This window comes from Kogia breviceps, chromosome 11, assembly GCF_026419965.1.
Source record: "Kogia breviceps isolate mKogBre1 chromosome 11, mKogBre1 haplotype 1, whole genome shotgun sequence".
Lineage (NCBI taxonomy): Eukaryota > Metazoa > Chordata > Mammalia > Artiodactyla > Physeteridae > Kogia > Kogia breviceps.
In genome coordinates, this window is record NC_081320.1 from 57,181,929 (window position 1) to 57,209,265 (window position 27,337).

The 27,337-nt window shown below is 33.6% G+C and overlaps 1 protein-coding gene across 3 annotated transcripts in view; it reads left to right on the top strand.

Moving 5' to 3' along the window:
• The window catches only part of PPP4R3B (protein phosphatase 4 regulatory subunit 3B), a 65,735-nt gene that overhangs the window by 26,976 nt on the left and 11,422 nt on the right, over nt 1–27,337 (top strand). The window contains exons 6-15 of one of the 3 annotated variants that reach the window (XM_059080015.2): nt 710–826; nt 2,316–2,432; nt 11,782–11,913; nt 12,903–13,005; nt 15,129–15,170; nt 16,810–16,968; nt 20,670–20,839; nt 22,822–22,961; nt 23,360–23,544; nt 26,002–26,204. In XM_059080015.2, coding sequence (XP_058935998.1) covers nt 710–826; nt 2,316–2,432; nt 11,782–11,913; nt 12,903–13,005; nt 15,129–15,170; nt 16,810–16,968; nt 20,670–20,839; nt 22,822–22,961; nt 23,360–23,544; nt 26,002–26,204 — 1,368 coding nt within the window. Of the gene's footprint in view, nt 1–709; nt 827–2,315; nt 2,433–11,781; nt 11,914–12,902; nt 13,006–15,128; nt 15,171–16,809; nt 16,969–20,669; nt 20,840–22,821; nt 22,962–23,359; nt 23,545–24,989; nt 25,090–26,001; nt 26,205–27,337 lie in introns of those variants that run through there. The other 2 variants (XM_059080017.2, XM_059080018.2) reach the window with 2 other exon arrangements.

Below are 27,337 nucleotides of genomic sequence, written 5' to 3' on the forward strand. Positions count from 1 at the left end.
GTTTTGTATATCTTAGAAGTTTTTAGAGATATTTTGATGTGATTTTATTCCCCCCAGTGAGGGAATATGTGCCTTATAAATTACAAAATCAAGACGTGGTTTATGTTAGGACAGAACTACAAACTCATACGGTTTTATGGTTGTAGATACATTATTGAGATGCTTTTTTTGTTTTATTAAACAAGAGATAGGAGAATCCTTCTTGAATAAACGAATGATGAATTGGTTCTTGGAAGTGTTTTTCTTCTTTAGAATGTGTTGGTAATCACTTTTTTGGGATATAAACCATTCTTTGGGGAAAGAGAATGGTGATTGCTGTTTACCAGCAGTTTGCCAGTTTTTCAAACCTTATAATCAGATACTAAAGAAGTAATGAAAGATTGCTGACTTAAAATCAGCCACGTCATCTTTGGTATAGTTATTTCTCAGTTTTCTCAGTTATAAAATTAGCCCTTTATCCTAGGAAATCTCTGATGTTCCTTACAATTCTTAAAAATTGAATTGTGCTTTATGAGTGCTCCCTGAAAACCCAGCCACCATTTATTATAGCATGGTTTCTATGTTCTTTAGGTTTTGAGGAGCCAGGATATCCTAAAAACTCTAGGTCCCTGAGAAGGTTAATTCCACACTGTGGTAGATCACATTACAGTTTGCCCCAGAGTTACTTTTAATATGTGTCAACTTCTCACTATTCTTTCTAACATTACAGGTTAATTTTTTCAAGGAATTTTGTGCATTTTCTCAGACATTACAACCTCAAAACAGGGATGCATTTTTCAAAACTTTGGCAAAGTTGGGGATTCTTCCTGCTCTTGAAATTGTAATGGTAATTATATAGCTTATTTTCATGTTTTTGAAATTGCGAATTTGTAATAGATTTATATTGTGGATGGGAGATAATTTTTTATAGTAATGCATATTGAATTTTGTAATTTTAGGTTATGATTCATTTGGTAGTGAGTCATAAAACCTCTTCAGATTTTTATTAACTTAAATTTGTAATATTAACATGGGATTCATATAATATGGCTTCAAGTAAATAAAAATCCCACATGGTTTTACGAGACTGTTATCTCTTCTATGACAAAATTAAGTATGTTTCATAGAAACTAATAAAATACCTTTCCTTTTTAGACCAGTGAATGGGAGAAGGGCAGACTGGATCAAGGGGGCTTGTGCTGCAGTATGGGGTTAAGGGAGTGATTCTCTCTCATACTTTTGTTTATATGAGCTTTATCCATTGGCATTTATTGTATGAAAAATTAAAACTGAGAAAATTTTTAAGTATTTATTAACTCATTTTAAAATGATAATAATTAACCCATTATATGTTAAGATAACTAATATAACTTTCATGAAAAAATAACTTTTCCAAAACAAAAAAAATTTAGTGAGACAAGTGGCATTGTTTCACATTTTTTGCCAATCCCTTTAATGCCTGGTTTAATAGAAGATAGCTAGATTCTCATAGCAGCATCTGCATTTAATCTGTTATGATATTACATCTTGTAGCCTCTGGAAAACCCCACTATACTTGTGATAGACTGGGAGTGAAAAAGGCCAATAATGCCTTAATATTTATTTTCATAATAAATAATATTATGAAAATAGTTTTAATCTCATGCAATTTTGAAAAGGGTGTTATAACCCCCCTTTTCAGTGTGTGAGACCCCTCAGGGTTCCCTGGGCCACACTTCGAGAACTGCTAAGTTAGGGAATGTTTTCAGAATCACCTGGAGATTTTTATCTTATAAATCATGTATCCTTCATGTACTGATAGGGAAAAAGCATTCAAGATCACTACCTTAGAAAACTAAGTTACGGAAAAGAGTGAAAATACCCAGATTGTTTTCAAAATCATTCTCTATTAAGAGAGTCATAAAAGGGAGAATCAGTTACTAAGGCGTAACTGGCAAACAGGACCAAAGACAGCTTTTGGAAAGTTTTGAAGCCTTAACTAGGAGACCTCATTCACATTTTTGCATATATTTAAATCAAGAATCCTCCCACCCATCCCCCAAATTTTTTTGCAGCATTTGTAAAGCGGTGCTTTATAATCCTGTGCTGATTCTATTTAAATTCTCTGAATATTTATTTTTGTGGTGGTAAAGACAAAAACTGGCAGAAACTAATCATTGAGCTGCCTAAAATTTTTAATATTTGTAAAAGAAAAGGATGGGAGAGATTATATGTTTTGATTCCAGTACCATGTCTAAATCCAAAAATTTGTTTGGCATAGATGTGGGAGAAAAAGGGGGAACGCAGGCATAACTTTTGTTCACAGTCTCTAAGTAACCTGATTTTCCTTTTATCAGGGTATGGATGATTTGCAAGTCAGATCAGCTGCTACAGATATATTTTCTTATCTAGTAGAGTTTAGTCCATCCATGGTCCGAGAATTTGTAATGCAGGAAGCCCAGCAGAGTGATGACGTAAGTGATAATGCTCTGGTTCTATATGAATTACCTATAAAATAGTGTTTGCAAAACGTTGAGAGAAAAGTCATAACCGTAATTTTAACTGTTTATGAAGAAGAATAATAGATTTCTGATCAGTTGTGACTTTGGCAAGGCCAGAATATGTGGCAGTTGATTTGTTTATTGTAAAAAAAAAAAATGCATTCCAACTATTACTGAGATAAATAGATTTAATGAATCAAATTCTTAATTCTTGGTTTTAAAAAAAGTTTCAAATACTAATGAAATGTAATTCTAAACCCTTAGGTCAGGCACTTATCTAGTATAACTAAGAAGTTGCTTTTACTGATTCAAATGTGTCTATTTTTTTAGTGGGGATGAACATTTAATAATGAAACCAATGTTGTGTTTTCCCACTACAAAAATATTTAAACTTTCCCCTTAATCTCTGTGTAAAGACAAAATGACCATATAGCTGTAATACCCTTTCTTATATTAAATATATGTTAGTGTTAAATAGAAAATAACTGAAATACAATTATGTCCCTTCTTAAAGAAGGTTTAGATTCCCAATGTTATTTGATTATTTTATGTTTTTGTTACTGTTGAATTAAACTATAGTTTTATATGTTTTATTTTTTATTAATGTCCACTTAGATTTTTATGTTCTATGTGTTAGATATTTCCAGTGTTTTTTTTAAAAGCAATTTTATTTTAGAACCGGTTTGAGCTAATGCTATTATTTAGGCAGTAGAAAAGAAATAGAAGAAATATTTTGTGTTAAGTATATTTTAAAGTTTAAAAAACCCAAATGATGCTAAATCTGACTTTAAAGAAATAAGTACCTAGTTTATTAATCCGTTTATAATCTCACTGTTGAAATTCTTATCTCAGTGCCATCCTTTACAAAAGATAACTTTGAAATTAATACTTATATTGCTTCATCCTTAGTGATGTATGGGATTAAGAGCATTCATCATAAAATCTCTCACACTATGAAAATAATAATTTACTAGCTTAGAATTCTTAACTTTTACAGCTTTTATTTCTGTTTTCATTAGAAATATTTTCTTGTTTACATTTAGTTGATGCATGAGACATGGGGAAGCAGTTACTGATTGCTAACAATGAAAAGTCCCTTTTTAATTTCTCTTTTTCTTGTAGTCACAGTCTTCAAGGTCTTTCATTTCCCTGAATTTTCTGAGGTCTAACAATTTTCCAATTAAAAATTTTTGTTGCCTCAAAATAATTGTTAGGTCACAAATGAAGATAAATTACTTTTTTTTACCTGTGTATTCAGTGGGCAGTTGATATTTTGATGCTGTCTTAAATGCACAGCATTCACACTTTTCTTTCTGGTACTGTGGGAGCAGATTTGGTTTTAGGAACATGGATTACAGTATTAAAATATGTGTGGAGACACAAGGAAATAGCAATATTAACTTTTTTTTACTATAGTCATTATTTCTATCCAAGCTGGAAAGATAGATTTAGCAATAATTGCTGTGCTACAAATTTCAAACATTTTTATGCTAATGACCTTTGAAACATTCAGTAAAACTTCTTTTAAAATCTGACTGGATAATACAGTTACTGCTGAACTAATTTTGGCAGGTATTTTCAGTGTATTTCTCACTTAGAAATAAATTCTTATGTTAATTTCTATAGATATGATATTAACCTTAGGGTTATTTCAGTTTTTACTAAATTATTTCTAGAATTGTATACATGGGATTTGCTTCAAAATAATTCTGGAGAGCAAAATTTACCATAAAAAGAAATTTAAAATAAATACATAAGCTAATCTCTATGGGTTGACTGTTCAGCATTTTGTATTGAACATATCACATTTTATTTCTTAAAATTGTGTCAATTTTTAACTTTTTATTTTGAAGTAATTTTAAATTTACAGAAAAATTACAATAATAGTACAAAGAACTCCCATATACACTTTACCCAGATTTCCCAATTGTTAATACTTTATTTCTCATTTGCATTATCATTTTCTTTGCTTGTATTTGTATATACATATTTGCATACATAAATATATAATTAATTTTTTCTGAATCATTGAAGAAAAAGGTATGGAAATGATGTCACAGTGCTCCTTTACCCCTATTTGCTTCAGTGTCTATCTACTAAAACTCTACATTACCACTGTACAATTGTCAAAGTCAGGAAATGAAATAACATTTTTACAATACTGTTATCTAACTACAGTCCTAATTCAGATTTTATCCATTGTCCCAGTAATCCCCTTGTTACCCAAGACAAAAATGAAAACTTTCTGTTGCAGTATCTGAAAATTTGGATTTGTCTGATGTTTCCTCATGATTCAATTCAGGTTATTTCTTTGTGTCAGGAATAGTACAGAAGTAACATTTCCTTCAACATCATACCAAGATATTCCCCCAACTTTAAAAAATGAGCTTAAGTTTTCTTTGTCCAGGCTGTTCTGCCATTTCACAGACTAAAGAAGTTAGATTAAGTTCTTCTGTAGAATTTGAAGAACAGTTGTTGCTTTCTTTGAACACGTCAGAATGGATTGAAAGAAGTATTGGTTCTGTAATACTTGTAACCTTCATTCAAGTAGCTGCAAGAGCAAATTTCATATGCATGAGCTTTTTTTGATTCTTACATTTAGATAGTTTTTTAAAAAACTGGTAGTGTTTCCACAACATACATCAGTTATTTTTATCCTGTTACCTCAGAATATTTTTCCTGCTCTTGCCATTCTTTCTTTCTCCTCTTATTTACTATATACATGGAATATAAGTTACACAGATTCTGATATTTTCTTGATCTTACCAGAAAGTGTCAGTACAAATTTTTCATGTAACTTTGTCATGATTGCCACTTGGCTACCAGTGAATGTGTAATGCCATAGGTTATAAAATATATCTCAACATCAAGAAGTTAAAATTTTAAGAAATCTATCTTAGAAGCAATGAAATAAAGTATGTTCTTTATGTTTCCCAATCAGAAAATAGAGATGAGATACCTAACATGTATCATAGGGCTCATCTCATTTGTTACCCATCTCTCAGTGTCTTTCATTGGCTGATGTCTACTGTATTACAGATTGTAGTTTCATATATTTTGCCTGGGTTTTTGTTGTTGTTTGAGGTAAAAGAGTAAATCTAGTTCCTGTCACTTCATCTTGGCCAAAAGTGGAAGTCTGAGTTGATGTTTATTTTCAGAGTAGATTTTATTGCAGAAGACTGGCTCTTATTCAGAATTGAACAGTTTGTGGATTTGTGTCTCCTTTGTGTTACTTACTTTAATAACTACTCATGTTTTATTAAAATGAGACTTCAAAACACTAAAAAATAAACCCATCTGACACAAGGATTTAGAAACCAACTTTTTTAAGACTTTCATATCATTGAGTGTGGCAATTGGTCTTATTGATTGTGAAATATTCCCATTTTTTTGCCCCTTTTCTCCTCCCTCTTTTTTTCTCTTTGCCTAAATCTGTTTGCTTTGTCTTTGTCTGTTTTTTCCTTTTCCCTTCTTCAACAAAGAAGCTGTAATAAAAGGCCTGGAGAGTGCTGTTCAGTTTCTATGATGATGGAAATGTTTATTCTTTAGCCATCCAACAAGGTAGCCACTCGCTGCCTATGGCTGTTAAGTACTTAAAATGTAGATGGTGTGACTGAGGAATTACTGATTTTAATTTAAACAGTCTCTTGTGACAAGTGGATATCATATTGGACTGCACAGGGTTAGAATATTTACTACCTATACAGCCAGTCTAAGGAGTGAATCCTTTATCTTGTAGCTATTTTAAGCAGAGGAATGTCTTGATCAGGTCTCAGTTTTAGAAGGATAGTTGTAACAGCTGGAGATAACTTTGGAAAAAGAAGGCCTGGCCTGTGACAGAAAAAAGGAAAGATGTAAGAAATTAATGTATCACTTAGAAATGAGTTTGGCTTAATATATCAGCAAGATGAGGAGTGAGGTCAGCAAGATGGCAGATAGGAAGTTCCAGCCCTTATCCCTGCAACAGAAACACTGATTTTAACAACCATCCACAGACAAGAATTACCTCCATGTGACTTCCAAAATCTAGGTGAGAGCTGTCAGGGAAACTTGAAGCAAAATTAAGTTCCAGTAACCAACCCTAAAAATTAAAAAAAAAAAAAAAGAATTATGAACTGCCTGACAAAGAATTCAAAATAATTGTGTTAAAGAGGATCAGTGAGCTACAAGAGAACACAGATAACTAAACAACATCAAGAAAACAACACATATACAAAAAAGTTCACCAAAGAGAAACTAAAAAAGAACCAGAAGAAATTCTGGAGCTGAAGAATACAGTTGACTAAACTGAAAAAAATCAATAAAGAGCTTCAACAGCAGGCTTGAGTCAAGCAGAGGAAAAAATCAGAGAACTTGAAGACAGGCCGTTTAAAATTAATTCAGTCAGAACAAAAAGAAAAAAGAATGAATGAAAAAGAGTGAAGAAAGCCTACATGAGTTATGGGATACCATAAAGCAAAATAATATATACATTATGGAAGTCTCAAGGAGAAGAAAGAGAAAGGGACATAAAGCATTTTTAAAGAAATAATGGCTAAAAACTTATCAGGAAAGATAAGGTCATCCAAGTCTATGAAGCTCATATGTCCCCAAACAGATTCAACCCAAGGAGGTCTGCACCAAGATACATTATAATAAAACTATCAAAAATCAAAGAGAAGAGAGAACTTTGAGAGCAAGACAGAATAAACATATCACATACAAAGGAAGGCTTTCAGCGGATTTCTCAGCAAAAACCTTGCAAGCCAGTAGAGAATGGGATGATATATTCAAAGTGCAGAAAGAAAAAAAAACTGCCAACTAGGAACACTTTACCTGACAAAGCTGTCCTTCAGAAATAAAGAAAAAAGACTTTCCCAGACAAAAACTGAAGAAGAAGTTCGTCAAAACTAGATCTGCCTTTTTTTTTTTTTTTTTTTGCGGTACATGGGCCTCTCACTGTTGTGGCCTCTCCTGTTGCGGAGCACAGGCTCCGGACACGCAGGCTCAGTGGCCATGGCTCACAGGCCTAGCCGCTCTGCGGCATGTGGGATCTTCCTGGACCGGGGCACGAACCCGTGTCCCCTGCATCGGCAGGCGGACTCTTAACCACTGCGCCACCAGGGAAGCCCTAGATCTGCCTTTTAAGACATGATAAAGGGAGCTCTTCAAGTTGAAATGAAAGAACACTGAACAACAAAATGAAAGCATATATATGAAAGTGTAAATCTCACTATGAAGGTAAATACATAGGCAAATATAGACCAATGGAATAATCTAATGGTGGCATATAAATCACTTTTAATGCAGTATAAAAGGTAAAGACAAGATATTATGAATAACTACAACTACAGAAATTTGTTAATAGATGCACAGTATAAAAAAATTCTGATATCAGTAACATAGTATGTGGGTTGGGGAATAAAAGTGTGGAGTTGTACACAACTGCTGATGAGAGATTAATATCCAGAACATGTAAGGACCTCCTACAACTCCATAGCAAAAAAAAAAAAAAAACCCAATTTAAAAATGGGCAAAGGAACTGAATAGACATAAAATAGCCAACAGGTGCATGGGAAGTGATCATCATCACTAATCATCAGGGAAATGCGCATCAAAATCACAATGAGGTATCCCCTCACACCTATTAGGATGGCTCTTATCAAAAAATCAAAAGGTAACAAGTCTTGATAAGGATGTGGAGAAAAGAGAGCCCTTGTGCACTGTTGTGTGCCTATACCTTGGTGCAGCTACTATGGAAAACAGTGTGGAAGATCCTCAAAAATTAATAGAGAACTACCATATGATTCAGCAGCCCCACTACGGATATAAATCCAAAGAAATTGAAATCAGGATCTTGAAGAGATAGTTGCACTTTCATGTTTACTGCAGCATTATTCATAGTAGCCAAGACATGGATGCAACCGAAGTGTTCATCTGCAGATGAATGGATAAAGAAAATTTGTCATGTACATACAGTGGAATATTATTCAGCCTTAATAAAAGAAGGAAAGCTGGCCACTTTTGACAACTTGGATGAACCTGGGGGACATTATGCTAAGTGAAATAAGCCAGACACAGAAGGACACAATACTATATGATACTACTTATATGAGGAATATAAAATAGACTCATAGAAGCAGAGAGTATAATGGTGCTTGCCAGGGGATGGGGAGTAGAGGAAACAGGGAGGTATTAGTCAAAAGATACAGTTTCACTTTTACATAATGAACAAGTCCTAGAGATCTACTATATAGCATATTACCTATAATTAATATTGTATACCTAAATATTTGCTAGGAGGGTAGATAGTATGTTAATTATAATTATTTTAATCCTAAAAAAAGAAAGAAAAACCAGCCTATAATAGTTTTACCTAATAAAATTTTTGTTTTATTCATGTCACAGTTAGTCAAGGAACAGCTCCATGATGCCAGAAGACTCATCTTACGAGTCAGTCATCCTGAGCTTCTGGTTTTAATGTCTGTTACTTTGAGGTTGCAAGATTGCTATTCCACCTCCAAACAGGAAGAAAAAAGGGGGCAGAGGGCAAAATGGAGAGAGCTAGAGAGCTTTTCTGTTTAATTTTAAAGCTCTTTCTTAGAGGTTCCATTTAGTAATTTTTACTTGTATTTCTTTGGCCAGAAGTGAGTCACCCTTAGCTGCAGTGGAAACAGAAATACAGCGTTTTAGCTGAGTACATTGCCTCTCTGAACAAAGCTTGGGCTCTGTTAGCAGGACAAAGAGAATAGAGACTAAGTTGGCATCTAGTAGTATCATCCACAGCCCACCTCTGTAACTACCTAACATCCATATACACTTTTCTTTCGTCACTCACCCTTTCCTCAAGGGAGACTTCTGTATCCAGTCTGGAGACTTCACGTCCAGAATATTTGAGTGTTGTGCATTCCTCTTCAGGTCCAAATAAGGCTCCTTATATGTTTCAGGGACCTGTAAACAAAAAGATAATTTATCTGCCCCAACATCACAATTGAACTGCTTTTGTTTGGGAAAAGGGAGAACATACAGCAGTCATTCATTCACAGCTATGATGCACTGGTCTGTCAAATATTTGTTGAATATCAGTAGCTTAGACTCATTGTCCCTGGAGGTTCTTGATTAACCAAACCAGCTGTCCCTGGTTCTGTTCTCTAAAGAATTTTCCTTGCCCATTTTCTTCCAAAGCTTAGGTTCCTTCCCTTAGGACATTTTCAGCTGTGGCTGCATCTGAGATAGGCAATGGAAGATGCCTTTCCTCCAGGGCTCTATTTTGTATTGTAGCCTATTTTCTGTCAGTGTGAGTTCTCTGACCCAGTGGTGGTCTTAGAGATCAAACAGTCATAGACTGTTGCTAAAGCTTACTTTACAGTTAAGCTTCCTCTACTGTTTAGTAGGCTTCCAAATTATTTTCTTGTGTATTCTAGACATCTTATCTAAGCATAATTTTTAAACCCGAATGTTCCCATTTATCTACTGACCTCTGTGCCCTTGCTTTCTCAAGCTCGGGCACCCTAAAAAGTTCTACAGAATAGCATTCAATGGTGCATATACCTTTGTCTGTCAAGGAAGTTTTACACGTCTTTGAGAAAGGCAGTTTTGATCTCCTGAAAAGGCTATAGTTCTCTGTAGCAGTCATTTCACTATGAAATATATAAATTGGCTTTTTTCACTTCCACAAGTCACCAGATTATGGGACTCTCAGTCAGCACAGGTCATTTCCCTTTTATCTTTGCTTGTAGACCAGCAGAATTTGGTATTGGTACTTATGAGGCAGGATTTGTAAGAAACTGCATTTGAGAGAGAAGGGTAAAAAGCTTTTAAAGTATATATATTGAAATATTATTTTAGTGTATGAGCTATACCTTGAGAAGTCTATTTTTGCAACTGTGTTTTCATTTAGATGTAACTTAAATTCATCATTTATATATATATAGTTTAGTTTTAAATGAACTTGTGTAAGAGGAGGAATGTAATTGGAACTTATACATATAATTGAGCAAATTATCTGAGCCCCTAATTAACTGGTAGAATCCAAGTTGTACAAACTGGTATGAATTTAAAGTAAGTAAATACCATATTATTGTTCTGAAGAAAGTTCACTAGCTGATACCTCTTGTAATATTTTAACATTTTATATGTGATATACTTTGCTGAACATACCAGAATAAGAAACAGGAACGGATTAAGGTGGAATTTGCTCTTTCTCCTCTAACTGAAATAAGGCTTGAGTCTATTAACGTAGCTCTGTGAATTATATTTCATAATTTCTCTTTGAAGAAATTTCATTGTTTCTGATGCCATGATAGAAGTGTTCATTGGTGTTCAAATTTTGAGACATGGTAGAGGGTGAGATTCTAATTTTAAGCAGTTAAGTTGCTATGACATGGTTTTTGATGGTTCTTCACTGCATTTAATATCACAATTTCACAGGGAAGTATTTCAGCATAACACAGTATGTTAAGTTTGGGAGGGACTAGAAAAGCAAAATAATTTAAAATGTGCTTTATACTGGAACTTTTCTTTTTATTATTTTACAAAATTCTCCCAATTCAACAAATTTATCTTCATTCCATGTAGTTCTCTTATTTCATCTCCTTCAGTTACTACCTTTCTTCCCCCAATAATAAACCTGTTCTCAAATCATCTGAGTTGATGTCAAAACTCTTTCCTTTGACCTGAACCATCACTTTGTATCCTACTTTAATGCTTAAGGTATCTACTTTTAAAATACAGGCAGAAAGCAAATAAATTTTGTATCTGCAAAGCTGCTTTGTAGCTCTTTATATTAAGACCCAAGAACATGTTACTAATGTAATAATAAGTCTATTTGGCTGCTTTAGATCATTATATAACACAGTGTGTACCCATTTACCTCCTCTGGAGAGCTGTGTACTGGGTTATTTTTTCTCATATTTTTGTCAGAAAGGATTTTCTTGTTAGAAGCTGACATAATCTATGTTCCGGGGTCACTTGATGTGTGTAATCTTGGGCTTAGTCAACTTCTAAATTCATGTCTGAGACTAAAACGTAGACTGAAAATACGTTAGAACTTCCAGTGAACAAGAATTTCTGGTAAATGATTTTGTTTTCCATTGCCTATGTTGATGATACTGTAAGCTGTCGTGTGCTCTGATTTTTGCATTGTCTTGTTTTGTTTTGTTTTTGAGTGGGTTTCTTTATGCTCTAGTGTGTTTATAGAACTTTGAAAACATTAGGGAAAAAAAGATTTAAATAAGTTCATCCATTCTTTTTTTTATTTCTGTATGATTCTGATTTTGTTCTTTCAGCTGGTACGTTTGTCTTATATCCAAACCAGGTCTCACAGAAACACATTTTCTTTCAGGATATCCTTCTCATTAATGTAGTAATTGAACAAATGATCTGTGATACTGATCCTGAGCTAGGAGGTGCTGTTCAGTTAATGGGACTTCTTCGTACTCTAATTGATCCAGAGAACATGCTGGCTACAACTAATGTAAGAAATTACTCTGTGATAGAAACTTTTTGGTCTAGTCAGTTTTTAGATGATTTTATATACAATAAGTTATGTATAAATATATGTAAAATCAAAATTTTGTAAATTTGTACAATTTTGAAAAGCAAATATTCAAGCATTTGTACACTCAGAATTCAAGTAGCAGTAATGTTCCTCTAGCAGTTGTTTTTGCAGCAAAATACAAGATTGTAATCTGCTAAAATCTTGGTAAAATGTTAGCACTTCTATTTATGACCCTTGGCCTCTGTATGTTAACATCTTAAAAATTAAAACAAAGAAATGTGAATATAATTAACACTACTGAACTATAAAAATGGTTAAGATGGTAAATTTTATGTTATATGTTTTTTATCACAATAAAAAAGAAAAAAATATGTACCAAATGATCTTAACTGTATAGTGAAAGGAGTCAGCACAAAAAAGGACTTAAGGAAGTATTGCAAAATATTAATAGTGGTTATCTCAAAATGCTGAGATATTTCTCCTTTATAGACTTCACTCAAATTTAGAGAAAATGTATATTATTTTTAAATCATTACAAGTTTATAGAACCAGTTATATAAAAAATAATGGCCAAAAAACCTGAAGGAATTATTTTCCAAATTTCCAAGTAATAACTTCTTAAAATTAAAAATAATAAATTTAAAATCTGTAACATTTCTAGTGGCTTGATAAATCAACTTGGTGTTTTTTCAAATTTGAATACATTGTGAAATCTGGGGTTTCAAACGGTTAAGTAGCTCTCACATTGATAGATTTTTCATTGCATTTCAGATCTTATTTAACATGTAATATGAAATAGATCTGATTTTTCAGTTCTGCAGAAATAAGGTTAAGGTGAATATAACAATTTTTTTTTATTCTTTCACAGTATCTTAAAGTATCTTGTTTGTGCACTGCTAATTCTTGAAGATGTTTTATTAATTATAAAGATAATAAAGTATTTTCTTTAATTCTGTATGTTTCAGAAAACTGAAAAAAGTGAATTTCTAAATTTCTTCTACAACCATTGTATGCATGTCCTCACAGCACCACTTTTGACCAATACTTCAGAAGACAAATGTGAAAAGGGTAGGGCCTCTTACTTACCTGCTGATGATTTCTGTTTTAAAAGAGTGAGATAAATATTATAGCTAACAGACACTTTACTTGGTGCTTTTTATGACAGGGAAATTACTACTGAAAATTTTAAACTGCAATATAAAATCATGATTTCCCTTGTTTCAGAGTGTCTGTAGTAGAGAATGATATAGAGTACGTGGCAAAAAGTATTACACCTTGAGGAAGAGAACTGTAAACACTTAGCAAAAGAAGGAGATTATTCCCAAAGTTGTTAGAGTTAATGTTAGAGTGAATAAGTGCAGAGAGTGTATTGCCTACAAAATCCAAGGTAACCATCATTTTGGAGACATATTTGGCAATACAGTAAAAACTCTAATTTCAAAACATAAGGATCAGGTTATTAGGTTAATCAAAAAAGTTGGTTAAAGCAGAGAATAATTTTTAAAAATAAGCTGTTTATAAACATTTACTTTAAATGCTGCTCATTTACTGATAGTCTGTATAGGGTCAAGGCTTTTTTTTTTTGTATGTGTTCTTTTTTATTATATTTCCATATTGCATTCTTACATAAATTGCACCCGTAATTCATCGGCTACAGTTTCTGGTCTCAGTTTATTATAGTGGAGAGAAAACCTAAACATATTTTTGAAGCAGTCTGAGTGTAGAATTCTACATATGGTTTTAAGTACTTTCCTTTAAGTACTTAAGTATTCATAGTTTTGTATGACTAAGTTGGTATCATTTTTTAATTGAGTTCTGCTGTATTCAACTTAGCCATAGATATTACAGTTCTGTGACATTTCATCAGTCTGCAGTATTTAAATTATGTAATCATATTACCAAATATAACTAGTGTAAACAAAGGACTGACTTTGATAAGCATATAACTCAGCTTGGTGAAATGAGATATGTGGGGGGGGGGGCATATTCTCAGAAAATGTTGGCTAATCTATTAAGTCAATTAAGAGGAAGTCAGTTAAGAGAATGTTTACTAAACTAATAAAATTGTACACCCTACATAATACTATCAATTCCATTTCTGAGTTTATATCCTAGGGGACATTTATGCATATACATGACAGATACAAGGATGTTGTTGCATTGTTCATTGTAGGAAATGAAGAAAATGTAGTATATTCGTATAATGGAATACTGTTTAGCAGTTAAAATAATTGAATTTTGATCTATCGACTGATTAGTTCTCAAAAATATGAATTGGGTAAAAAAAAGCATGTCACAACGTTTTGCAGAAAGGTTCCATTTATGTAAATTATATGCATTTTTAACTTTCATTTTAAAATAAAACATTTCTAGCATACAGAAATATTTAGATGATAGCATCACAGATACATACTTTCTGTTGGCTCTGTCAAAACTAACTTGTCATATTTCTTTCAGTTTTTTTAAAAAGAAAATAAATTACAGATAGTTTCTTATGCATTCTCATTCTACCCCACCCCATCCCTCAAGAAATGCTGAATTTGGAGTTTATCACCCCTATGTTGGTTTATATTATTGTGACATGTATAATGTGGTATTATTTTTCACAGTTTCAAACTTGATATGAATTGACTTAACATTGTACACATTATTCTGCATTTTTTTTTTTTACCCAATACTTTTTTTGAGATCTATCCATGTTGATACCTAGAGTTTATTTTTAACTCTTGCTTGGTATTCTTTTGTTTGAGTATGTTGTAATTTAGCCATCCTGCTTCTAATGTATATTTAAGTTGTTTCTAGCTTTTTCCTGTTACAAACAATGCTCTGATATATACATTCTTGTGTTTCCGAACATAAATGTGATCTAAGATGTGAGCCTAGGAATCGAAACTTAATTATAATGTTCTATTTATTTTTTAAAAAATTCAAGGCATAAGTGACTAATTGTTAAAATCTGTGTTATTTTATCAGAATACTTATGATGCTGTCTTTTAATAATTCTTCATCTGCACCCAGTTCTCCAAAAGATTTCAGATAGAGGTATAATATTTGACTGAAGCTACTAATTCTTAATAGTTATTATGCAGGTAAAATGAGATTATGATCAGAGATATGCTTTGTATGTTGTAAAGTGCTAGGGAAGTTGAGATATTATTACTGAAGTCGCTGATTTTAATTTTTTTTATTAGATAATATAGTTGGATCTAACAAAAACAGCACAATTTGTCCCGGTAAGTATACATTCATACTTTATGAACTAATGCAAACTGTAAGTTTTTTCCTATTCAGAATATAATGCACTTATACAAAGCTAGGAAAGACATATTTTCATCCAAAAAAATCCAAAACTAGATTTTTTTTAAAGAAAAAATTCCACTTTCTCCAATATAAAAGATGAAAAACCCAGTTGAAATTTTGTTTTTGTTTTTCTCTGTAAGTTTAGAGTTTGTTTTCTGACTTTTTTTTTTTTAAGGAGGTGTCTGAAAGTTGAGGATTAGTTCATTCTTATTTTGTAAATCTAGTAAACTAAGGCCAATCAGTTAGGAACTAGTCTTCATGCGTAGATATTGTTCATGAATCTGAGTATAAACATGGTTACTTCTACTTGGAACATATGTATCAGGTATTGGCCTGTTAGTATGGAAACTAATGCTGTGTTACCTGGCCTCCTGTCTTTTCTACCAGGCTCATCAAAGCTCTAGGAAAGCCAGTTTCAAATTAAGAAGCAGTTCAGAGATTGGATTATTAGAGATATAATTTCATGTCCTAATTTGGGAAAGTGAAAACAAGACATTTAATTAACACTACAGATCACTGTTACAAGATCTTTTATAAATAAAATTTGGGAATTGAGAAATTTAGAGAATTTGTTTTAATGGTGAGGAACTAGTTCAGATACTGGCTGTGGTGATGGCTGTTATACAAATTGGTCTGAAACAAGTAGAACTCTTTACTTACATTTAAAGTAGAAAAGGTCTTTGAAATACCAGAATTGTATTTTGTATACTTGATGGTCATTCTGTTATTAAAAAGATTGCTGATTTGTTCCTGATAGCATCATGTGATGTTCCACAAAATATTTATTTGTGTAGTCTTCTTGAAAAATAAAAGTTGGACTTGATGACGTCAGTTGTTTTTTCTATTCTCTAAGGCTGTGATTCCATAATTTCTTCACAGCCTAATATTTTCTTGCCTAAAATATTTACAGTAGGTATGGGTAATTACCTATACATTCAATTTTGATGTTCAAGAAGCAATTTTAAATCACTCCATGAATGTGTAAACCAAAGCCTCTTGAGGAAGAAAGACCTGGTATATTTCGGTAGGCCTCTCATGGATATGATTTGATGTTAAAAAGATTACTGTTTTAAAATCATGATGTAATATTTTTCACTTTATTCAAACAGCCAAAAAAGTCCTTTCCTTAAAGATGTCTTTAAAGAAGGCATATTAATTTTTCTTGGGAAATTTGTGTTACACCACTTCAGGCAAAAAGTTTAAGGTATTTCCTCTTTTACTGTGCAGTGGACCCTTTTATAGATCCATTAATATTAATGACAGCACATATTAAGGAAACATTACCAAGAAAATCTCAATGCGGTGAGGGCTTTATTATCATATTTGTACATTGTTATTTAACATTATTAAATATTTTATGTAAGAGCCTTAGAATATCTATTTAGTAGGTGAAACTGCTAATACTTCTGGAGAGTCTACCTAATGAAAAAATAAAAATCTATAGCTTCTTTAATTGATGCAAAAAGGAGAAAATACAGTTTTACTTTTGCTCTAAAATACAGGATGTACACTTTATTCTCTTTGCTTAGATGTATTGCAACGTTTATTTTCATGTGATGACTTTCTTTGTAGATAATTATCAAACAGCACAGCTGCTTGCCTTAATTTTAGAGCTACTCACATTTTGTGTGGAACATCACACATATCACATAAAAAACTATATTATGAACAAGGACTTGCTAAGAAGAGTCTTGGTCTTGATGAATTCAAAGCACACTTTCCTGGCCTTGTGTAAGTAACAGTTTCAATGAACATTCTTACAAAATGTTTTATGGAACAGCATTTTTAATAGAAAAGCCTGAGTTACCCATGTGGAATTATTTTTTTCTAGCAAGTGCATATGCTATTAAAGAGATGATTGCGAGAAATACTAATCTTCTGTCTTCTTTTATTTAAAGGACAAGATGAATAGGTCATAGTGCTTCCCCCACCCTCATATTGCTCACATTTAGATTCAGTTGTGACATAATACCATGTGCAATGACATTTCACTAATAGAACCACTCCTGCTGTCTTTTACATCTGCTTCATCAAACTGTCATTTAGTAGTGACTCTTTTTATATTTTTGAGATATAGGCCTTGAAATGTATTTGTATAACTCAGGTTATTTATTTGAACATGTAAAATAACTTACGGTCTCTTCAATACATCACTTGGACCAATAAAAGTCAAACTTAAATGCTGATGTTTGCTTAAATGTTGATTTTCAGTGAACCCTAACTTTACTTTCCTCTCATAGTTTCACCTGCTGATAGAGGTAAAGAAACCTTCTCCCTCGAAATAAAAAGAGCCCTGTGGGTTTTTTCTGAGCATGAAAATCATAGTTAAAATGTAACATTTAATTTAATGTATAGAGAAAAGGTTAATCTCCCTACTACTTCCTTTATTTTTAAGGCCTTAAAATAGCCACTGTTGGGCTTCCCTGGTGGCACAGTGGTTGAGAGTCCGCCTGCCGATGCAGGGGACACGGGTTCGTGCCCCGGTCCGGGAAGATCCCACGTGCCGCAGAGCGGCTGGGCCCGTGAGCCATGGCCGCTGAGCCTGCGCGTCCGGAGCCTGTGCCCTGCAACGGGGGAGGCCACAGCAGTGAGAGGTCCGCGTACTGCAAAAAAAAAAAATAGCCACTGTTAACTGCCTGCACTACTTCTTTCCCATTCCTTTTTCCATACCTGTGCAAATTTACATAAACATTCACACATGTGTAGGTTTTCATGTTTTATTTTTATAGAAACAGGATCATGCTGACACGTCTCAGCCCCTTAATAATACTCTAGGTCATTGGATATGGTGTGAACTAATATTTTTCCTGAACATAGCTGAGTAATACTTCATAGAGTGGCTCTTTCGCAACTTATTCTACCATTCTCCACTGCATGGATTACAAGATTGTTTTAGTATTTTGCCATTCCAAATAGCACTGTAATAAATAGCCTGGTATTGGGTTGGCCAAAAAGTTCGTTCAGGTTTTTCCATAAAACCCGAACGAACTTTTTGGCCAACCCAATAAATTTTTCTTTACTGGTTTATTTCCATAGGATAGAGTCCCTATATTGGGATTGCCAGAGCAAAATGTTTATATATTTTAATATATCGTTTTTCAATTTTAATTTACTTTCCAGATTACTTTCCCAAAAGATTGAAGCACTTGACATGAAGAATGCACTCGATGAATAACACTTGTTACTGCTTTTTAAAATGTTATCCAGCTGATGATGGAAAATGTATTCTGTTTGTGTTTTAATTTACATTTTCCTTGATAACATCTTTCCACATTTTAGTGCTTTTGCATTTCATCTGTTGTGAATTGCCTTTTATCTTTTTCTTAGAGCTCTTGTATGTTAGAGATATTAGCAGTGTATCACATTTTGGGGAAAAAAATGTCCCAGTTTCGTTTGTCTTTTGTCTTTACATTTATTTATGGCATTGTTTTGCATATAATTGCTATAAGATTCTTTATGATGACAAATATGTCTTATTTTTCTTTTATGGCTTTCAGGTTTTTTGTCTTATTAGGAAAGTCCTGTGTCCTAAGTTTATACAAATATTTTCCTCAACTTTCTTCTAATATTTTTATTATTTTGTACATTTATATTTGTAATGCATCTGAAATTTGTTTTTGCATATGGTTTGAAGCGAGAATCTAGCTTTCTTTTCTACTGGGTGTATAGCCAATTGTGCTAACACCTTATTAAATAAACTATATTTTCCTTACTGAATTAAAATATCACTTTTGGTATTCAGTAAGTTACCATATATACTTGTGTCTTATTTCTGAACCATCTATCCTTTTATTTCACTAGATAAAATGAATGGGAAGGTTTATTCTTATGCCATTATAGTATCTCTGTTGTAAAGTTTAATATCTGCTAAGTACCTCCTCAGTTTTCTTGGTTCTTGGACATTTGTTCTTCCACAGTAACTTAAATATAACTTTATCCAGTTCATCCTGATTGGATTTACACTAAATTTTTATATTAATTTTGGAACAGTTGATGTTCTCATACTAGGTTTTCCTATATGGCTTTCTATAAATAGTCCTTTCTGAAATGACTGCAGAATGGTCACATTTAAATGGATATGACTGAACAAATCTCCAGTATTTAAATATATATTGCTTCAAGATTTCCATTATTATAAACAATGCTGTTTTAACTGTAGCTTTGTGTGCATGTTACTTCATTCACCGGCAGTGTGTGAAAGTGCCTGTTTGCTCAGGTCTTTGGCAATACTTCAGTCTTTTTAATCTTAGGAAAACTATTTCTTATCCTGCCATAAAAAGAGGTGATGTTTTAAGTCTAGCAGTTCTGTCCACACCTGTTTAGTCTTACAGTTATCATACATTTATACCTTATGTGGCCTATTTCTGTTTTATTTTCATATAATATTTAGAACCTCTTTGGACAGACACAACTTTTAATAACTTAGATCTGTGAACAGAGGGTTAAAATGAGAGAGTGACTTACAAAATCAGAAACCTTGTGTTTTAAAAGATGTGGCTAGTGGTATCTGTAGAATAAAACTACTTAGGAGAGGGGTTACAAGTTAAAAGATCAAACATAAAAATAAGGGATTGAAATTACAGTATTTTGTGTTTCATAAAGGTTTTAGCAATAATATTGCTAAATTTGTTTAGTTTTATTTAGGTAGGGAAAAGACTAAAGAGAAATTTTCTTTTCAATATTCTAAAATGTAAAAAGCCAAATTATACTACTTATTTGTTGCTCTATCATTCTTTTACAAATACAGTCTGATCTGCCACAGTACATGTTTACCGAAGGTTAAACAGCTCATAAGCAATTGGTAAACAAGGGAGTGATGTTATTATAATCCGGAGGTAGTGTTGGTTCACAGATGATATTCCCAAGGCAAAGAGAACTGGAATAGCTTTCATCAGAAAAGTTAAAAAACCTTTGGCTCTTCTGTATACTGGTAGCAGGAGCCCGTTTGGCTGTATTTTCAGAAAACTTAAAAAGAAGCACCTACCTCCAAAGCTCCCCCCACTCTCCACTTTGCCCTATCCCCCAGAGAGGTAAGGCAGTCTCAGCTCTTGGCAGGTTGCACCATTCCTGTCCCCGTCTCAGTGACAGCCCCTTACTGATTCTGAGCTGCCTTCACTTGTCTCCACATCCACCAGCACTGCTCTAAGTAGTGCCGGCATTTGTGTTGTATGGTTTTTGTGTATTTTTTAATCTCTCTGCCTTGTAGCTGTCTGCCTACCAGTTATTGGGGCTTTTGTTAGCTCTCTACGTTAAGTTGTACAAATTTTGAGTTGGTTTTTCCCTAATTCTGTTTTTTGCAAAATCCAGTTGTTCTTAGTGCAGTTTTGCTTTTTACTTCAGAAGCACATATACATTGCTTTATGTAAAAATACCAGTATAATAATTAATACTAGTAAGATTAGCAACTTATTCCCTGTATTATTTTTAATTAGGTGCTCTTCGTTTTATGAGGCGGATAATTGGCCTTAAAGATGAATTTTATAATCGTTACATCACCAAGGGAAATCTTTTTGAGCCAGTTATAAATGCTCTTCTGGATAATGGAACTCGGTACAATCTATTGAATTCAGCTGTTATTGAGTTATTTGAATTTATAAGAGTGGTAAGTTTATATTAAAAGATTCTTAATAAATTAAAATAATTATATGTTTATTGATGTTAATATTTTAAATTGTGAAATTCAGCATAGTATTTTAAACTGCGTTTATGCTATATTCTTCTCAGTTCCATTTTTTTGCCAAATGTTTCAGGATATTTAGCCTATGTGGACATTTCACTCAAGCATGCCATTCATGTGATCTCTGTGATCTCTTGTAAGGGTAGTGATAAAAATGAATAGAAAGATTGAAAAATAATTCCCTTGGTAGACATTGATACAAAATGCATAAAAGGTAGGATGTTATCATGGAATTTTAAGTTGAAGAAACTGAGAAGTTAGGTGAACTACTCCAACTGCCTTATTTTATAGATGAGGGCTTGAGACACCCAAAGTGATTAGCTGACCTATTCAGGTGCATTCATTTGGTTAGGACCACAGGCAGGGCTTGAAGATATGGTGCAGCTCAGTCTTGAGTCTCAGTCAGGCAACAAAAGATTTATCATAAAAAGATCTGGAGAGAGCTCTGTGTGAATACCAGGGATAAGATGAATAACTGAAGAACCGGTAAGATAAATTTACCCTGTCCCACACACTGAAATGATTCCACTGGAGGAAATGGCCACATGGTTAGAAAAAACTTGAAAAAAGGAAGTCAAAGCTAGAAATTCATTCTCTAGTTTTGCTTCTTACAAATCAGATTTGTACTGATGAAACAGTATTCTCACGTAAAGATTGTTTGGTTGACTAGATTGTTTTTCTTAGAGTAGTCACTTGCCAAGAGTATGGTTTGCAAAAAGGATGAAGAAGATAGAAGTACTGTCTTTAGCCTTGGAAAAAAAGGGAACATGGTTGACTAGCTCACTAAGAATCTGAACCCAGGTTCACAGTGTACTGTTCTATGAATTAGAGATTAACTTTTATATATTTTTTCCTTTAAAATTTTTGTTGAGATATGGATAAAATGAATTGTAAGGTTCACAGCCCCATCTCTATTCCTATGATTGAATTTGTTTTTCTGAAAATAATTTTGAGTGGTTGATAAATGTACATTGAATCCCAAAACTTACCTTTTTTTGTTTCAATGTGTAACAACTATTTTACCTAGGTTTCTAATTTTTTTCCTTTGCATATTTTTTTGATTCAGATGTTCAGGGGCACTAGTTTAAAGACATAACAGTCCTTAATACAAGCCGGTTATGGTATATCTTTTAGGGAAGTGGCATGTATATATCCTACCAGTATTAGTCCTGAATCACAACTTATTTATTTTTAATGATGAGCCTGCTTTGCACCCATATATTTGCAGTGGTCACGGTTCATTTAGAATTTAAAGTTTATTACTATCGGTTTATTTCACAAAAATTCCATACCACTAGAGAACTGTGGAAATATACAAGAGGAATTACCAGATATGTATATGTGATAAAGTCAGAGGAATCTTTATTTTTTAAGTAAGGCTTATCTTGTTTTGATAGTTAAACAAGGCATTATCAATAATATCTTTCAATGTTTGTTGAAAATATAATTTCAACATCTGCTTTCTAACTAGGTGTGCACTCTTGATCAGGCCATCCAGTCTCTCTCATAGCCTCAATTTTCCCTTTCTGTAAAATAGGGATAATAAAACCTATTTTATAGAATTGTTATGAGGATCAAGTGAAATTGTATGTGATAAGTGCTTTTTAAATTATAAAGTACTATTATGTAAATGCAAAAAATAAACAGACAACATAAACTAAATACATTTACCTTTCAAATGTTCTTTTAGTCCCCCCAAAAGGGCTTCAGTGAATTGTTTCTCCTTTTTTCCAAGTGTTCTGTGGAGCCCTGGCTCATGTATAAAGAAACTAGGACGTTTATTTTTGGAAGATGATTTTGAAAAACCTTTTTTTTTATCAGCTTTGGAAGTATAAAAAAATTTTTTTAAGTTTTTCTTCTAACAAGCATTGTATTATATTTGAAATATAAATTTTGTGCTTATACAGGAAGATATCAAGTCTCTTACTACACATATAGTTGAAAACTTTTATAAAGCACTTGAATCGATTGAATATGTTCAGACATTCAAAGGATTGAAGACTAAATATGAGCAAGAAAAAGACAGACAAAATCAGAAACTGAACAGGTATTGTTTAAGTATATTGCATTTATAGCCTATAAAATTATGTTCAAAATCATGTGTAGTTTGATCTTACATATGAAATTTACCCAGGAATTTTCGTTCCATCATTAGGTAGTATAGGGTTGGGTAGGAGGGTAGTATGTTCTCCCTACACTGAATCTTTTATATGAAAAATTACTGCTCCATATCATAACTCAAGATAGATTTTTAGGTTGGTGTACAAACATCCTTGGAGTGTTCTCTGGTTTCTGGTTACATCTTATATCACAAGTGAGGTGATTATGATATGTTATACTCAGTTAAAATTATTTCAGCTCCTCTTGGTTATACATATTTATTCTCATATAATCTGGTCAGGAATTTTAAATCATTACTTAATATTTGTGATATATTTCTTACAGTGTACCATCTATATTGCGTAGTAACAGATTTCGCAGAGATGCAAAGGCATTGGAAGAGGATGAAGAAATGTGGTTTAATGAAGATGAAGAGGAGGAAGGGAAAACAGTTGTGGCACCAGTGGAAAAATCTAAGGCAGAAGATGATTTTCCAGATAGTTATGAAAAATTCATGGAGACTAAAAAGGGTATTAAAATTTTGAATTTTTGATTATTTCATTCTCTTATTTAGAAATTATTCAGTTGTTTGTGAAGTTGTGATCATAGTTTATGAAGCATGAAAGATATGAATTTTGTTAAATCAAAACCTTTTAAAATTTCACTTTTTTCAAATCTGATTTTTCAAAACATTTTGTGTTTAAAATGTTTTTCTTGAAACTTTGCCGTTTTGTGATTCTCTTCATTTGCTGTTTATAAATTGCATTGTCTATACTTTGCCTTCTGTGAACAGCTGTGCTTTTATTTCTATACTGAAATCTTCAATAATAATAGAGATCATGTAGATCCATAGAAGCTTTCCAGAGCACTCTGTCATTTACAGCTGGAGAAACTAAGCTTAAAGAAGGAAGTACTTTACTCTTTGAAATTTTTTAATTGTTATAAAAGTTTCATAAAGATAAAATGTCAAGGGACTTCCCTGGTGGTCCAGTGGGTAAGACTCCGTGCTCCCAGTGAAGGGGGCCCAGGTTCGATCCCTGGTTGGGAACTGATCTCGCATGCATGCCACAACTAAGAAGTCCGCATGCTGCAACTAAAGAAAGAATCCTCCATGCTGCACCTGAAGATCCCGACCCAGAGCAGCCAAAACAAATAAATGTTCAAAAAAAAAAAAACAAACAAAGATAAAATGTCAAGAGTGGAAAAGTAACAGTAAAATTTCCTGTCTTTCAAATATGTTTAACTTGTTTATAAAAGTAAGATCTTACTAGTGTTTTTCAGAAGAACCAATCACTTTAATTCTATCATTTAAATGTTTCAAAAAATTTATATCTTGAAAGGCAAAAGCATTTCTTAGACTTATATATAAGTTTGTGATTTTCTTTCCTTTTTTAAAATTTATTTATTTATTTATTTATTTACTTTTGGCTGTGTTGGGTCTTCGTTGCTGCATGTGGGCTTTCTCTAGATGTGGCAAGCAGGGACTACTCTTTGTTGTGGTGTGCGGGTTTCTCACTGCAATGGCTTCTCTTGTTGCAGAGAAAGGGCTGTAAATGCACAGGTTTCAGTAGTTGTGGCATGTGGGCTCAGTAGTTGTGGCTTGCAGTCTCTAGAGCACAGGCTCAGTAGTTGTGGCACACGGGCTTAGTTGCTCCGCGGCATATGGGATCTTCTCAGACCAGGGCTCGAACCCGTGTCCCGTGCATTGGCAGGTGGATTCTTAACCACTGAGCCACCAGGGAGGTCCCTAGTTTGTGATTTTCAATGTGCGAAAGGCATTTCTCATTAGTTAGTGTTTCATTAATTTCTTATTACATTTTCCCTGAAACTGTTCCTAGCAGCGTCACTCATTTTCCACTCATCACTGCCATAAGTTCTATTTATTTCAGCCTGGGGGATCACAGTAGCCTATTAAAATGTCCTAAGGAATAGGTACCTTTTGGTAGCCAAATTCTTCTACCTTTACTCATTACAGGCCCTGCCCTGAGTACTGTCAGAAGAGGCAGTGAGGCCATACTTGGAAGTACTGCATCCAGTTAAGAAACATAATCAAAAATAGTGGCATGGACTTCCCTGGTGGCGCAGTGGTTGAGAATCCGCCTGCCGATGCAGGGGACACGGGTTCGTGCCCTGGGCCGGGAAGATCCCACATGCTGTGGAGCTGCTGGGCCCGTGAGCCATGGCCACTGAGCCTGTGCGTCCGGAGCCTGTGCTCCGCAACGGGAGAGGCCACAGCAGTGAGAGGCCCGCGTAGCACAAAAAAAAAAAAAAAAGAAAGAAAGAAAAGAATCCGCCTGCAGGGGACACGGGTTCGAGCCCTGGTCCGGGAAGATCCCACATGCCGCCGCAGAGCAACTAAGCCCATCTGCCAGTTATTGAGCCCACGTGCCACAACTACTGAAGCCCATGCGCCTAGAGCTCGTGCTCCACAACAAAAGCCACCGCAATGAGAGAAGCCCACACACAAGGAAGACCCAACGAAACCAAAAAAAACAGTGACAGCCAGATGTACCTTTGTCATAAAGGAAACAGATAAAGGAACCTGGAATATTCAGAAAATAAATGACTGATAAACATGATCCTAATCATTTTCTTTAGGCATGTGGAATATTATTGACTTGTGGGAAAGATCATTAGGTTTTCACAATGAGTATGGAAGTTTAAAGTCAGTGAGTGGGAGCTGCAGAGAGACAATGAAAGGAAGAGTCAGACAGCTAGTGAGTCCTTGGAAGAGTCCTAGATATAGCAGTGTAGAATTCTAGCATACGGTGGCTGATCTGTTATATGATTCTGAAGTTTCTTTCTAATCCTGAGATTTCTAAGACTCCAGCTAATAAAGACTTATCACTGTACACATCATGCTCTACCATCTTAGCTCTTACAAAAAAGCAAAGGCACTGTTTTATAAGTTTTTAAATTGTTCTTTTCAGATGCTTTGACTTAGTAATATTTACTGATAAAGATTCAAATTTTTACATTTGCTTTAGCAAAGGAAAGTGAAGACAAGGAAAACCTTCCCAAAAGGACATCTTCTGGTGGCTTCAAATTTACTTTCTCCCACTCCACCAGTGCTGCTAATGGAACAAACAGTACAAACAGTAAATCTGTAGTGGCTCAGACACCACCAGCAAGTTCTAATGGATCCTCTTCCAAAACTACAAACTTGGCTACATCAGTAACAGCCACCAAGGTATGTGAAACTGCTCTACACACAAACTTCGCTTTTTTCGTCTGTAGAATTATTTCATGTTTCCTGAAGAAAATTTGGATTATAAAAATAATCTCAAAGAAGAAAAAGTTGCACACATTGTCATCAGAGAACATGACTGCTAACATTTGATTGATTTTTCTTTAGGTGTATGGGTTTATCTGACACAATTACAGTCTCTGTATAAGCACAGTTTTGTATCCTGCTTTCATTAATTATGAGAATTTTTCTCTGTTATTAAAACATTTGTTGAGGACTGTAGAATTTCATTTGATTTAGTTGTATCATAGTATTTGTAAGCATCCCCTCCCCCCACCAGTGTTTTGGAGCACATAAGTTGATTATGATATTTCACTGACTACTGGCATTGTTGCATTTTAAGTTATTTTCTTGGATAGATTAGTAGAACAATGTTCTCACCCTTATTGTCAAATTCCTCTCCAGAAAGGCTATACCAGTTAATGTTACCGTAAACATTGTATGAGTATGCTTGGTTCACTGCAGCTTTGGCACTGTTATTATAATGATTTTTAATCTTTACCAGTTAGGTAGAGGAGACAGTATATATCTCATTCTTAATTGTGTCATTTGTTACTAGTAAGGTTGAATATTAGCCTTTTGAATTTGCTCTTCTGTTAATTGTTCATAGTCTTGCCTTTTTAAAAATTGGTTTATGTCTTTTTAATATGAGTGAGTCTTTGGTTAAGAATATTAACCTTTTTGTCATTCACATAGCAAATGTATTTCCCATTGGTTACTTTTTTCATGTAAACAGGTTTAAATTTGATATAAAACTTTTTTCTTTCATTTACGTTTTTATTATATGTAATATGTCCTTTTCCCCAAAAAGGAGTGGCTTAAAATATACAGGCATAAATAAAGGACAACTGTTAGTATAAGGATAGAAGGACAAGAGAAGGCCATAATAGAAAACCTAAGTGAAGTGATGCTTCTTGTTTTGAACACAGGATATAAGTCTGAGTTTATTTATTTTACAAAAATGTAGAATCTTTCTTCAGTATTGTAGCAAGGTGGGCTCTTGACTAAAGATCACAGAAGTAGCATTTTCAATAGCATTCTCCTGTTTGTGAAACACAGTTTATGTTATTGAACAA